We start from the raw sequence: 13,720 nt of genomic DNA, 5'->3' as shown, positions 1-13,720 counted from the left end.
AGAATGTAAACCTCCTCACTCTCTACCTTCTTAGCCTCTTCTCCCCCAGTTCTGGACTCTGTCCCCACTCTCCACCCCTGCACTGTCCTGCCCTGTAAACACACCTACTGAGCCACTGCACTCTACCTCAGAGGGATCGCCTTACCCTTTCCGCTGCCCCGACCCCTCCCCTTCTCTGGGTCCCTCTGGCTGTTCCTGTCTCCTCCCCAAGTGCTGGCATGCCCCAGCCCTGGCCTTGCCACACCCTAGCTGGCAGTGATCCTTGATAATTGCTAAGTCACTTCAGTCGTGTCTGACTCTGTGCGACCCCAGAGACAGCAGCCCACCAGGCTCCCCCATCCCTGGGATTCTCCAGGCAGGAACATTGGAGTGGGTTGCCATTTCCTTCTCCAAAGCATGAAAGTGAAAAGTGAAAGTGAAGTCACTCAGTCGTGCCCTACTCTTAGTGACCCCATGGACTGCAGCCTTCCAGGCTCCTCCGTCCATGGGATTTTCCAAGCAACAGTACTGGAGTGGGGTGCCATTGCCTTCTCCGTGCAGTGATCCTGGTACAGCACAAACCTAAACCAGGCTTTCTCCTGCTTACTGCCTTCCCGGGGCGCCCCCTGCTGTCCAGACAAGTCTCAGTGCTTCATTTTAGCACACACGGTCTTCCTTTTCCATCTGTCCCTCCCAGCCTCTGCAGGGTCACGTCACCCCCTCCGCATCTCCTTAGCACGTGCGCATGCGAAGCTCACCCATTACCTCAGACGCCTCAAGCTCACTGCTGTCCCCTGGACACTTCAGGCTTTCCGGTGCTGTCTCCTTTGCCTGAAACGCATCCCCATGTGCTCGTGTCTCGCTGCTGGCTCCATTCCTTCCTCACTGACAGTCCTCTCCCATCCTCAGTTGCACAGCAACCAGGGCACCCCTTCCCTGGGACGTTTTCTGCCCTTGCCTCCCCTCCTCCGAGCTGTGCCCCAGGCCGCACAGTGTTTTTCCTGCCGTGTTGGTAGCCCACGTGCATCCTCCCCGCCTAGCCGGGCCCAGAGCTCCTGGAGGCGGAGGCCCTGACTCACTGCTTCTTCAGGCAGAGTTCTGACTGCAGGACATGGCCTGAGGAAGCCCTCAGGAACTGTCCAGTGACCAATGACGACGGCGTGTCCTTGTATCCCCTCCTAGGACAAAGTTCACATTCCTGGTGCCATCTACCTCTCAATCAAATTCGACCCTCAGTGCAACACAGAGGAAGGCTGTGACGAGCTAGCCATGTCCAGCAGCAGTGACTTCCAGCAGGACCGACACAATTTCAGTGGGTCTCAACAGAAGTGGAAAGATTTTGAGCTTCCAGGTAGTAAAGAAATACCAAATAATACAGACTCGTAATGCTAAGTACTGAGAAGGGAGATTGTTGAAGGATTTGGAACTGGGCTTTATCTGTTTAGTGGGAAGTCCTCACGGGCCTTTCCCTGTCTGCAGTGTCCTGACCTGTCTGTGCTTCTTGTGTGCCCAGGAGACACTCTGTATTACCGCTTCACCTCTGACATGAGCAACACCGAGTGGGGCTACAGATTCACCGTGACGGCCGGACACCTGGGGCGATTCCAGACAGGTGTGTGCGCTGGCCCTCCATTCATATGCTCTCCCTACCCAGGGCACCCTGTGGGTGTCGGTGCTGTCAAGTCACTGGTCTTCGCTAAAATCAAAGCGGATACCTTTCTGTGAGACTTCAAAGAATTTTTCTGACAAGCCCCACGCGCGTCACTTGTGAATGTACTAGAATTGGGAGGTTGTAACTTCTCTATGGCCAGAAAGAGGAGCTACCTGTCAGGACCAGGGAAAGATGCTGGTTCTCTTAGAATTCACCAGGATATTTTGCAAAAAAGGAAGAACTGAAAATGTTCCCATGTTGCTTTTCCATAAGGCATAATTTTAGGCAAAATTGAAATGATCATAGTGGTTTCATCCTATTTATTAAAACTTGAGCAGTTTATGTCTTTTTTAAAATATCTGTTTTGTGGGGGTTGCCAGGATTCGAGATCTTGAAGCAGATGCTGTCAGAAGAAAGAGTTGTGCCATACCTCCCGTTGGCCAAAATTTGGGAATGGCTGGTGGGTGTGGCCTGTCGCCAGACTGGTCATCAACGGTTGAAAGCCATCCACCTGCTTCTGAGGATCGTGCGATGCTGTACCCACAGGTAAGCTGCCTTCCGGATTCGATTCCTTGGCTGGGTATCTGTATTGCAAATATCTCCCCCACTTCGGGGCTTGCCATTCTCTCTGTTAGTGGTGTCTTTGATGAAAAGAAGTTTCTGATTTTAGTGTCTTCCAGTTCACCTGTTTCCTTTATGACAGAGCTTTCATTGTCCTGTTTAGGAAATTTTTGCCTCACTTGACCTTGGGGTCATGAAGGTGAAGCTTAATTATTTTTTCTTCTATATTGAGATCAACAATCCACGTGGAATGAATTTTAGTGCATAGAATATGCACTAAAGGATATGCACTGAAGGATAGAATTAAGCTTCTCTTACACACATTTTTTTTCTCTTTTTTTTTTCTTGTATGGATCTCCATTTGACTCTAAAGCCCCTCTTTCCCCTCACACACTCCAGTGCCATCTTTGTCACAGAAAGGTGTCCTTGTACACACGGATCCATCCCTGATTGCTTGTGTTCCAGTGGTCTTTTTGGTTATCTTTGTGCCAGTATCACACTGTCTTATATATTATAGTTTTACAGCAAATTTACATATCTGGCAGTATAAAGTCTTCAACCTGGTTCTTCATCTTCAAGATTGTCTTGAAGATGCTACTTGACCCTGCATGTCCATGTAAATTTTCGACTTAGTTTAGTTTTTCCTCCCACCCCCCAGCTTTACTGAAGTGTAATTGACAGATGAAATTGTAGTGTATTAAAAGTGTAGAATATGATGACTTGATATTCTTTATATCAGTACGTTGTGAAAGGATTCCCACAATCAAGGTAACTAACGTCCGTCACCTTACAGGTGTACCTTCTTTGTGGTATATGAGGACACTTCAATTTCACCCTCTGTCTGCAGTGTGCTTCTCAGCAAATTTCTCCTGTGTTATGGTGTTATACTGTTCTCAGCTACAGTCACCAGGTGTATAATAGATCCTCAGACTTCATTCATCTTACAACTAAAAGTGTCTGCCCTTCTACCAGCCTTTCCCCGTTTCCCACATGTCCCAGCCACTGGCAACCACCACTCTAACTCTGTTTCTACAGGTTTGACTGGTTTTGGATTCCACATAAAAGCGATACCATGCGGTATTTGTCTTCCTTTATCTAGCTTACTTCACTTGGCGTAATGCCCTCCAGGCTCATCTATGTTGTTGGAGATAACAGGATTTCCTTCTTTCTCATAGCTCAATTATATTTCATTGTGTATGTACACACCACATTTTCTTTATCCATTCATCCGTCAGGAGACATTATTTCCAGACATGTGGCTATTAGGAATAATGCAATGAATGTTGGCGTACTGATAATCTCTGACACAGTGATTTCATTTATTTTGGATATACTCAGAGGTGGTATGGCTGGATCATCTGGTAGTCCTTGAGTTTCTTGAGGGACCTCCATACTGTTTTTCAAATTGTACCAATTTACATTCCCGCCACCAGTGTACAAGGGTTCTCCTTTTGCTCTGCCTCCTCGCTGGCTTTTGTTGTCTCTTATCTTTTGGGTGGAAGCAGTCCTAACACAGGTGAGGTGATGCCCACTGTGGTTTTGATTTGCATTTCCCCGATGGTTAGTGATATCGAGCACCTTGTCATGTTCCTCTGGCCATCTGTATGCTTTCTTCGGAAAGACGTCTCTTTAGGTCCTTTGCCTATTTTTTTCTTTTTTCTTTTTTGCTATTGAGTTGAATGAGTTCCTTGTGTATTTTGGATATTAACTGCTTGTCAGATATATGACTTGCAAATACTTTCTCCTGGCGCATAGGATGCCTTTTCACTCTGTTGATTGTTTTTTTTTTTGGCCAAAAACATATTTTATTTATTTTTTTTTTTAATTCAAAAGTTTTAAATTTTATTTTTAAACTTTACAGTATTGTATTAGTTTTGCCATATATCGAAATGAATCCGCCACAGGTATACCCGTGCTCCCCATCCTGAACCCTCCTCCCTCCTCCCTCCCCATACCCTCCCTCTGGGTCGTCCCAGTGCACCAGCCCCAAGCATCCAGTATCGTGCATCGAACCTGGACTGGCGACTCGTTTCATACATGATATTATACATGTTTCAATGCCATTCTCCCAAATCTTCCCACCCTCTCCCTCTCCCACAGAGTCCATAAGACTGATCTATACATCAGTGTCTCTTTTGCTGTCTCGTACTGTTGATTGTTTTCCTTGCTGTGAAGAAGCCCTTTTATTTTGATGTAGTCCCACTTGTTTATTTTTGCTTTTGATGTCAAATCCAAAAAAAAAAAATCATTGCCAAAACCAGTGTCAAGGAGCTTACAGCCTATGTCTTCTAGGAGTTTTACAGTTTCAGGTCTTAACCTCCAAGGTTTTAATCCATTTTTGAGTTGATTTTTGAGTACAGTGTGATGTGTATGAAGCATGTGTCCCATCTCTCCTGTCATCAGACTGGAGGGCCCTTCCTGGCTGCATTGTGGGTACATTTCTGCAGTGTGCTGGCCATCGCCAGCCCTCCTTCCCTTAAGGACACTCCCTTAGCCCTTTGATCCCAGGGGCCGAGATTGGAGCGGGCAGAGGGGAAAGGCAGTCCCCAGGGGCCAGGTGGCCACAGAATGACAGCCTGAGTTCTGCCGCAGGCATGAGTTTGCAGGCACCTTTTCCTTCCCGCTCCAGTGCTGTCCTGAAAACTCAACTGTGAAGCCGTCTCTTTAAATCAAACCACTTTTTCCCATTGGTTTACTTTATGAAGTCTTATTCCTCTGGGAGAGAGTGATTCGCTCCAGGATCACACTTAAATGTATAATCAGGAGTCTTTTAAAAATCATATATTAAAAAGAAAAGGCAACATTGTAGATTATAAATGTATAAAATCATGTCCAAGAAATCATAATGTGTGTCCTCGGAAGGACTTTGAACTGGAGTTAAAGTACAATCTTCCTCTGAGTAAAAAACATCAGTGCAGGCGCAAGAGGCATCTGTCTAGTGAGGAGGACTCTGCTTTACATAGAAAGATTTCTGTCCTGAGCAACTTTATAAGCATATTTCTTATTTTATGAGCTTAAGATCATAACAATGGTTGCCATTATCTTTTAAATCAGATATTTTTTTCCTTTCTGATTATTTAAAACTGTGAACATTATAGAAAATCTAGAAAACTGACAGGGACAGCCACTGATAAGATTTTTGGTGTGTTTATTTATGATTTTTTTAATATGGTCACACAGTACTACACGTGCATTTTAAAAATTTTTTGCAATTTTATGTTGCGTACCTTGGTCTTTTCTACTTAACATTTATCTGGAGGTTTTTTTCTGCTGTCATTGAAGTTCTTAACAACCATATTTAAAGATCCATAAAGTTGATTTGTGTGAATGTGCTGGAGTGTCTCCTTGTCCCTGGAGTTCTGGTTTGAAGTTGAGATTCTGCCCCTTTTCTTATTTGCCATTGGCAACTATTTGTGACTGCTTAGGGGGTGGGGGGAGAAGGCAATGGCAACCCACTCCAGTACTCTTGCCTGGAAAATCCCATGGACGGAGGAGCCTGGTGGGCTGCAGTCCATGGGGTCGCTAAGAGTCGGACACGGCTGAGCGACTTCACTCTCACTTTTCACTTTCCTGCATTAAAGAAGGAAATGGCAACCCACTCCAGTGTTCTTGCCTGGAGAATCCCAGGGACGGGGGAGCCTCGTGGGCTGCCGTCTATGGGGTCACACAGAGTCGGACACGACTGAAGTGACTTAGCAGCAGCAGGGGGTGGGGGCGGGTAATTGGGACTGGCTTGGCCTGACTTTACTAGATGTCAGGGTGGCAAGGAGCCTCAGAACTGCAGTTCTGTCTGACATCGGCGGGCATGACCCCAGGAAACTGCGCCCCTCCTCCCACAGCGACCTCTGTGACCTCACGCTGTTGAAGCCCCTGTGGCAGCTCTTTACCCAGATGGAGTACAGCCTGTTTGAGGACGTGACCCAGGCCGGCATCCTCCTGCCCCTGCATCGCGCGCTCACGGAGCTCTTCTTTGTCACCGAGAACCGTGCCCAGGTGAGGGTCTGTGCTTCTGCCCCCCCGCTGGGAGCCCTGGGGTGTCACTGGGGTCCTGGCAGAACTACGCAGGGAAATGGGACTGCAGGGAGATGGGCGCCCGCGGTTCCCCTCTCCCCCACCCCAGGGAGCCGGGTCCGCCCTGAGATTGTTTGCTCAGGCCTGATGCCAAAGAGGGAAACAGCCCTTGACAGCAATGAGTTTGGGAAAACAAACCAACGGGCTGTTTTCTTCCTCCTTTTCTTCCCCGCCTCAGCACAATAGACTTATTGACTAGGAGAGCTGAAAGGGCCTTTCAGAGCTCTCTGGCCTATCCCCTGGGTTTATAGTGAGTAGGCTGCAGATGAGTCCGGACACGTGGCTCCCCCATCCCACTCCTTCTGAGGCACCCAAGGAAGGTGGGCGGTGAGGTGCCCGGCAGAGCGAGCAGCCATGTCCCACTGAGGCTCCTGTGGTCCTGGGTCGTGGGTGGGCGTCATCCCCGGGAGGTGGCCTCTGATCGCTGCACCCTGCTCTCTCCGCAGGAGCTCGGCCTGCTGCAGGACTACCTGCTGGCCTTAACCACTGATGACCACCTTCTCCGCTGCGCCGCGCAGGTACCGCCTTCTCCCCGCCCGCCCCCCCCTCCCCCCGCGCCCCGGTGCAGGCTCCACCCCGGGTTTACACGGAGCTCTGTTCCCAGTCAGCCACTTCCTGCTGGTGTCACAGACAGCAGCCGAGCCCCATTTATCAGTGTCGTTCACGGTAAACCGTAGGGTCAGGAGACACTAGCAAGAATTTGTGTCTTTGAAACCAAAACAACCAGTGCCTTAAATTTATAGTTTGGCTAATCCCTAAAGTTTCCATAGAGTTAGATTTCAGGTATTTTTGGATATAACTTTCTTCCCTAGTAGGAGAACTCCTCTGACAGCTGTTGGGCCTCAGGGCCCCTTTCCACTTTTGAATTACTGAGGATCCCCAAAAGCTTGTGTTTATGTGCATTATAGAGATTGATATATACTGTTAGAAAGTATATTTTAAATTTAGACATTTAAGTTAGAAGTTGAAATATTAAACACTTATTTGTCGATTTATTTTTAAAAATAATCATCTCATTATATTTAGCATCACAGTTGTGAAAACCGACTGTATTTTTCAAGACAAAACCGTGTGGAGAAGGGCAGCGCTGGCTTCCGTTTCTGCAGCTCCCTTCACTGTCTGCCTTCATGGGAGACAGCGGCTTCACGGAGCTGCTTCTGCTTCCGGTGGCTGTGCTGCCACACAGTAACCCGCGGAGCGCACCACCGTGCGTGCGCGAGAGTGTGAAAGGGAGAAAAGCAGAGTAGTGTCATGGTTTTATTGCGAGAAGGGTTTTCACCGTGCAGAGCCTCTGGACGGGTCTCGGGAGCTCCCAGGCCCCAGACTCCATGGTGAGACCCTGGCTCAGAGCCCTTGGATATGGTAGAGCGTGCAGTCTGCGTCCACAGTGGACAGGTGGGGACGCTGAGGCTCCAGGAGGGGAGAGGTGTGCCCGGGGTCTCACTCGAGGAGGTCTCCATCCAGCTGGGACTCCCGGCCAGAGCCCTGCACTCTCTTCCTGGCAGGTTTTCTCAAACTGTAGCTTCGTCCTCCTTCACGAAAGGGTCAGTGTGCGGCTTAGAAAAGTGGGCACCCCTAGTCCACTACAGAGGGGTCTGTGTGAATGGTCAGCTGCCTGCCGGCGCTGCCACTGCAGCTCGCGGAGTCGCAGCACACGGTGCAGTCCTGACATCTGACGGTCGTGGCGCCGAAAGCTTAACATCCTTGGCTCCTCCCCCGCCTCTCCTGGTGTTCGTCTCTAACCCTCATTCTCTCCTCGCTTCCCTCCAGCCAGTCCACCCTGCTGGACCAGTGCTCTGCTCCTTCTCCTGGCCTCCACCCCTTCTTCCCCATCCGCGCCCTCCTCTTCCTGCTGCCTTGGCTTGGAGACGAAGCCTGGCCTGGCTCTGGGGCGGCTGCCCTCCCAGCACTGCCTCTGGGGCCCCGCCGCTGGCTGTCTCTCCCTGTCGACACTTCTATGTTGCTGTCCCCCTTCCTGGAGCTTTCCCAGCTCCCCCGCCCCCGAGGTGTCCTCTGAGCCCCAGCGCGGCCCCTGCTCCCCTCTCGGGGCAGTGAGCACTCTACCTGCCTGTGGAGTTTCCATGTGTCTTGATCGCTGCTTCTTTCCCTCTAGACTGTGGCCCCCTGGGTGAGGGGTACCACACCTGGCCTGCATCTGCCTCTCCCCTGCACCCCTCCAGGGCTCAGCTGCCAGTCTTGTTCTGTCAGCACTTAATGACCCAGAAGGTGACGAGTTTCCCGACCATGGTAATGACTCTCTCCCTCCACAGGCTCTGCAGAACATTGCTGCTATCAGCCTGGCCATCAACTACCCGAACAAGGCCACCCGCCTCTGGAACGTTGAGTGTTAGCCCTTGGTGTGGTGTGCATGGAACTCGCTAATCTGTCCACGAGGATCTTAGAGCAGATGCCTGCACTCATTCGGGAAGATTCCCGTGGCATCGGTGCCCGGCTCTCCTTGAGCTCCCCCCTTCCACCCCGACTAGAATGCCAAGCAGCCACGTCTCCGAGAACGTCCTGTATCACAGCGAGGCACCTGCGCGTCCCATAGCACGTGAGAATAAGCAGAGCGATGCGAAATCATTCAGAAAGCGCCAGCTGCAGGCCTTTGGGAATGTTGTTCAGAGGCTACGGCCCCTGAAGACAAGGCCACCGCCTCTCTGGGAAGGGCTCTGTCTCCATTGAACTGGAACTGCCTGCACTTGCCCTTCAGGGGACGACAGGGTCTGCCCGGACCCACGTTTCTCAGCAGGACCTTCAGCAGCAGCCTGGCCCGGGAGCTCTTCTTTCGCTTTTGCTTCTTGAGACCGGGTCGTCTAAACCAAAACCAGTGAGAGCCCGGCCCCCACCCGGTCCCCACCATTCAATACAGGACCTGCTGCCACGCTGGCCTCTGCGTAGCCTCGGCCGTCCCAGAGAACTCCTTGGTGAGAAGAAGTGCCCTTGGGAACAGCCAGCAGGCCGCCACGCACGTCCACTGTGCACGGCTCCCAGCTCAGCCGCGTTGTTTTAGTTGTTGTTTTAACACGTATTTCAGTTTCCAGCTCACGTTTTTAGAGAGAACCACACTGACTCCCTTGAGAGGGCCTCGGGGGGCACGACCAGGAGATCGGTCATTCAGGGGGACACACTGCTTTGTGTGAAGGAGCAGATCTTGAAGAATACTCTTCAGCGTCTGTACCCAAAGACTCAAAGTGTTATCAGAGGAGATCTTACTTTAGAAGTCAAACAAACAAAAAAACCACACGATTGTATTTCTGCTCCACGGTCGTCATAATCCATCACGTCCGCCTCTGGGACCTCCCATGGTTATCCAGCTGTCACCTGTCTCTAGCAATAACTACATCAGTTCTAATGAATGCTGTTTTCCACTTTCCTTTCTGTGGTGGTAGTCTTGCCCTGAAGTGCTGATGATTATCCTCTTTCCAAAGCCATGCTTTGGAGTGTGAGGCTAGGTTGGCAAGTGGCCCGTGGACAAAGCCTCAGTGGGACTCGTCACTTGAAGCACCATAGAGCCAGCTGCTTCTTAAGGGTGGGGATCTGGGCCCAAGCATGTTGCCCCTCATACAAGGCCAAACCCACGGAAGGCTCATCATAGCCGGGCGGGATTGAGCAGATCCGCATGCCACGGCCCCGGAAGCCCCCCCTCTGCAGAGCCCAAGGCTGCGGGTCCTGGAATCCCCTTATTGCTGGAGCACTTCCGCATTCTGGGTCAGGAAGCTGAGGTGCTGCAACCTTCTGCAGCCCTAGATTGGATTCTTGGCCCAGCCCCAAGCGGCAGGTGGAGCCATTATGGAAGGGAGAATTCACAAGAGGCAGAGACAGAACAGGACCTGAGGCTTGGTGACTGAAAGCCCAAGAAGACCCTGACGCGGGCACAGCCCGGGCCTGGCCCAGTCTCCCGTGGTGTTGGGGTGTGAGTAGATGAGCACTGCTGGCTTGGTAGAAACCCCTTTCTCACCTTTTGCTTTGCTGGCATCCCCAAAGAAGGTCCCAGGCTCCATACCGCCCAGCCCCAGGTGGCTGTCTCCCAGTGACAAGGGAAATCAGAGAGATCACCGTGCTTTGGAGGAGAGGTCCCTGCCATAGCCTCGGGCTCACTGATGCAGAGATGGTGTACTCACTGCTTACCCTCACCATGCTCCCCCCTAACCTCCCAGACTGGCAGCAGCTGCAGGGGGTCATACCCCTCATGGCAGCAGCCATTGGCTTTGCCCTCCATCCTCCCACTAGGGAGATAAAAGTGTAAATAAAACGCTGAACTCCTCAGAGCTTCTCTGTGTACACCGCCCCTGCTATTCTGATCTCTCTGTATTCAGTTTGCATAGAATAAGCCTCGGTTTTCCCTTCACCCACAACTGCTGCTCTCCTGCCAGCACCCTGCCTCCCATCGCCTCTGCTACCAGCCACTGGGTGGCGCTGCTGAGCCAGGCCCACTCCCCTGGTCCACAGCCGGGCCAGCAGTATCCGAAAGTGATTTCCATCCAGACCGACATCCCTCTGATCCTTCCTAGGAGGCGGGACTGCCTGGAGTGAGGTGGGACTGGCAGGAATGAAGGTGTTGTGGAAACATGTGCCTAATCTATAAAGAAATCTGTTCCAAACCATGTATATTGTACAGACAGACGCTGTTCCTTACAGGGAGTGACTTATTTTCATCATCGTTTTTAATTTGTTTTCTTACGGGTTTACGATTTTGAATTTTTCTTATTTGGTTGAAAGAAAGAATTTTGATTATATCAGCTGAGTAAGTTCAGCCTGTAAAAAGGATGTTAAGTTGTGGGTAAAATATGCAAATGAAGAGAAATATATTGTACAAATTCTATATAAAAAGGTACTCTTGTGTGTGGGCTTTTCTTATTTTCCCTTTCCTTGCCTCCTTCTGCCTTGCTTATGAAGATGATGCTTGGAGTTTCTACCAAGTCCGTACTGATGGAATTTCTAGAATCCCAAGGCCTTGGGGTAGGAAGGAATCAGAAAGGTTCTTAGCTCCCACCCCCCCTCCAGTAGCTCCTCCTGCCCCTCCCCTGGGTCTGTGCTCTGGGGTCTTATCCTCAGACCCTGCTCCCTGGGCCTGTCACTGTGCACAGCCACTCAGAGGTCTGCATGCACACACACATACACACTCACCCCAGTCACCTCCTCTCCAGACACACACCCCAACCCCATCCCAGGCTTCCTTCACCTCTTAGTAGCTCACAGGGCATGTGTGTTGCCAGCCGAGGGAGGAGGGCAGAGGTGGTCTGATCACAGGTCTGCTACCTTTCCGGGGCCTGGCTTCCTCCTTGCCTGCCTCTGGACCTGCTTCTGACTCAACACCAGGCCAATGTCTGCCCGTCCTGGGGTCTCGAGCTTCTTACTCCTTCAGGTCACTGGTCTGCCGCTTACCACTCTGCCGCCTCTTCAGCCACTTTCCTGGTGTTGAGGGCTGTCTCATGAATTAGAGAAGAGAAACTGGTGGGGGCTGGACTTAACCAACCTTCCAGGCCCATCTGTTTTGGTCTGAAAGCAGCTGACATGTCCCCCGAAAGCCCCCAGGCTGCCTTCTGAGGAATCCAGGGACAGGACCCAAGACCCAACCTCGACCCTCATCATCCCTGAGGCCAGAGAAAACTGGATCAGCGTGAGGCTCAGCAGAACTGGTGCTCCCAAGGTCTTCGCAGCCCCCGAGTCCCCCCTCTAGGGCTGTTGGTGACACCTTGGACCTCTCACATCCTGCAGTGTTGCCTCAGTCCAGTCGCTCAGTCGTGCCCGACTTTGCGACCCCATGGACTGTAGCACGCCAGGCTTCCCTGTCCATCACCAACTCCCAGAGCTTGCTCAAACTCATGTCCATTGAGCTGATGATGCCATCCAACCATCTCATCCTCTGTCATCCCCTTCTCCTCCTGCCTTCAGTCTTTCCCAGCATCAGGGTCTTTTCCAAGGAGTCAGTTCTTCGTACCAGGTGGCCAAAGTACTGGAGTTTCAGCTTCAGCATCAGCCCTTCCAATGAATATTCAGGCCTGATATTCAGGTGGTATTGCCTGAGCAACATTTATTCATTGAGTCTTTAAAGTTGGCCCCAGGAGCCTGTGTTGTGCTCTATCTGTCTGAGCCTCAGCTAGGCTAGAGAGGAGGCTGCAGAGATTAGCTTATGAGCACACAACAGGGCTTCCTGGGGAGCTCAGCTGGTAAAGAGTCTGCCTGCAACGCACAAGACCCCAGTTCAATTCCTGGGTGGGAAGTTCCCCTGGAGAAGGGATAGGCTACCCTCTCCAGTATTCTTGGGCTTCCCTGGTGGCTCAGATGGTAAAGAATCCGCCTGCAATGAGGGAGACCTGGCTGGGTTCAATCCCTGGGTTGGAAAGATTCCCTGGAGGAGGGCGTGGCAACCCACTCCAGCATTCTTGCCTGGAGAATCCCATAGTCAGAGGAGCCTGGCAGGCTACAGTCCAAAGGGTTGTAAAGAGTCGGACAAGACTCAGTGACAAAGCACAAACAATAGAAGGTCACAGAGGTCAAAAGCAACTTGAACTCAAGCCTTTCAGAACGGAAGAGAAACAGATCAACCAGATGAGCCTCTTCATTTGAGAAAGAATGAGAAGCTGTGAGAGGTCATCTTGAAATTGCACAGGAAGTAGACCAGCCCAGTTCTCCTAACGCCCAGCCCCCAAGCTGTCCCCATGGCAGGCACTCGCTCATTCATTCAATAAATAAGTTCATGAACCAGTCAGAAGCGTGCTAGGTATCCGTGCTTTAAATAAACCACTGGTTAAAAACCCAAGTTCCTGCTTTAAATTCTGTTATTTTTAAGAATTTTAAGTCCCCAGTGTTGTGTTTTCATATACTAGATTCTCCAGACCATGTTTTATTTAAAATGGTAAGTTTCTATTAAAAAATAAATAACCCAGCCTCCAGATTGAGGCCATACGTAAACATGGCCCTGTGCACCCCTTATGGTGATGCCGTGTCTGTCACTCACGACCTTGTCTCACCCACTTCCCTTCCCTGCTAACAGAATCCAATTTTGTTGCAGGTGATGACTGGTGATGCTTTAATCTCAAGAAAGGACCTTCCACTCACTCCTGAGGAGAGTCACGATTGGTTTGAGTCCCTCTCGGTAATCTCATTTCTATTTGCTGAATGTTCACTTTGCCAGCCCCTCCTGCAGCCAGGGTGGCTGTGTGACCCAGTCAGGCTGAAGAGAATTCAGCTGAAGCCTGCAGGGAGAGGAAGGGATTTTGCCCCAGCCTCTACTTATTCCCTTTGTGGAGAGAGGGCACCATGCTTGGCACTCAGGCAGCGCCCTGCTGCCACGGGCAGAAACAAGGGGCAGAAGGAAAAGCCTGACCTCTTAGTTACACTGGGCATGAGCCCTAGAATCACTAGCCTCCAGACGTGTATATGTGTGAGAGAGAGAATGAGAGAAAATGTTTGTTTTGGAGCTGAAAAATTCTGACCCAAATTTAGGCAACA

At 50.8% G+C, this 13,720-nt stretch overlaps 1 protein-coding gene across 2 annotated transcripts in view; it reads left to right on the top strand.

Moving 5' to 3' along the window:
• The window catches only part of ZZEF1 (zinc finger ZZ-type and EF-hand domain containing 1), a 95,002-nt gene extending 83,903 nt beyond the window's left edge, over positions 1–11,099 (top strand). The window contains exons 50-55 of one of the 2 annotated variants that reach the window (XM_027519575.1): positions 1,162–1,330; positions 1,493–1,591; positions 2,011–2,176; positions 6,031–6,184; positions 6,709–6,780; positions 8,533–11,099. In XM_027519575.1, coding sequence (XP_027375376.1) covers positions 1,162–1,330; positions 1,493–1,591; positions 2,011–2,176; positions 6,031–6,184; positions 6,709–6,780; positions 8,533–8,613 — 741 coding nt within the window. In that variant the 3' untranslated portion in view covers positions 8,614–11,099. The remainder of the gene's footprint in view (positions 1–1,161; positions 1,331–1,492; positions 1,592–2,010; positions 2,177–6,030; positions 6,185–6,708; positions 6,781–8,532) is intronic. The other variant, XM_027519576.1, reaches the window with a different exon arrangement.
• Positions 11,100–13,720: the final 2,621 nt, after the last annotated feature.

The sequence above is a fragment of the Bos indicus x Bos taurus genome, chromosome 19 (assembly GCF_003369695.1).
Source record: "Bos indicus x Bos taurus breed Angus x Brahman F1 hybrid chromosome 19, Bos_hybrid_MaternalHap_v2.0, whole genome shotgun sequence".
In the NCBI taxonomy this organism is placed as follows: Eukaryota; Metazoa; Chordata; class Mammalia; order Artiodactyla; family Bovidae; genus Bos; species Bos indicus x Bos taurus.
Note: the sequence above shows the minus strand (reverse complement) of the source record. Positions and strands in the feature narration are given on the sequence as shown.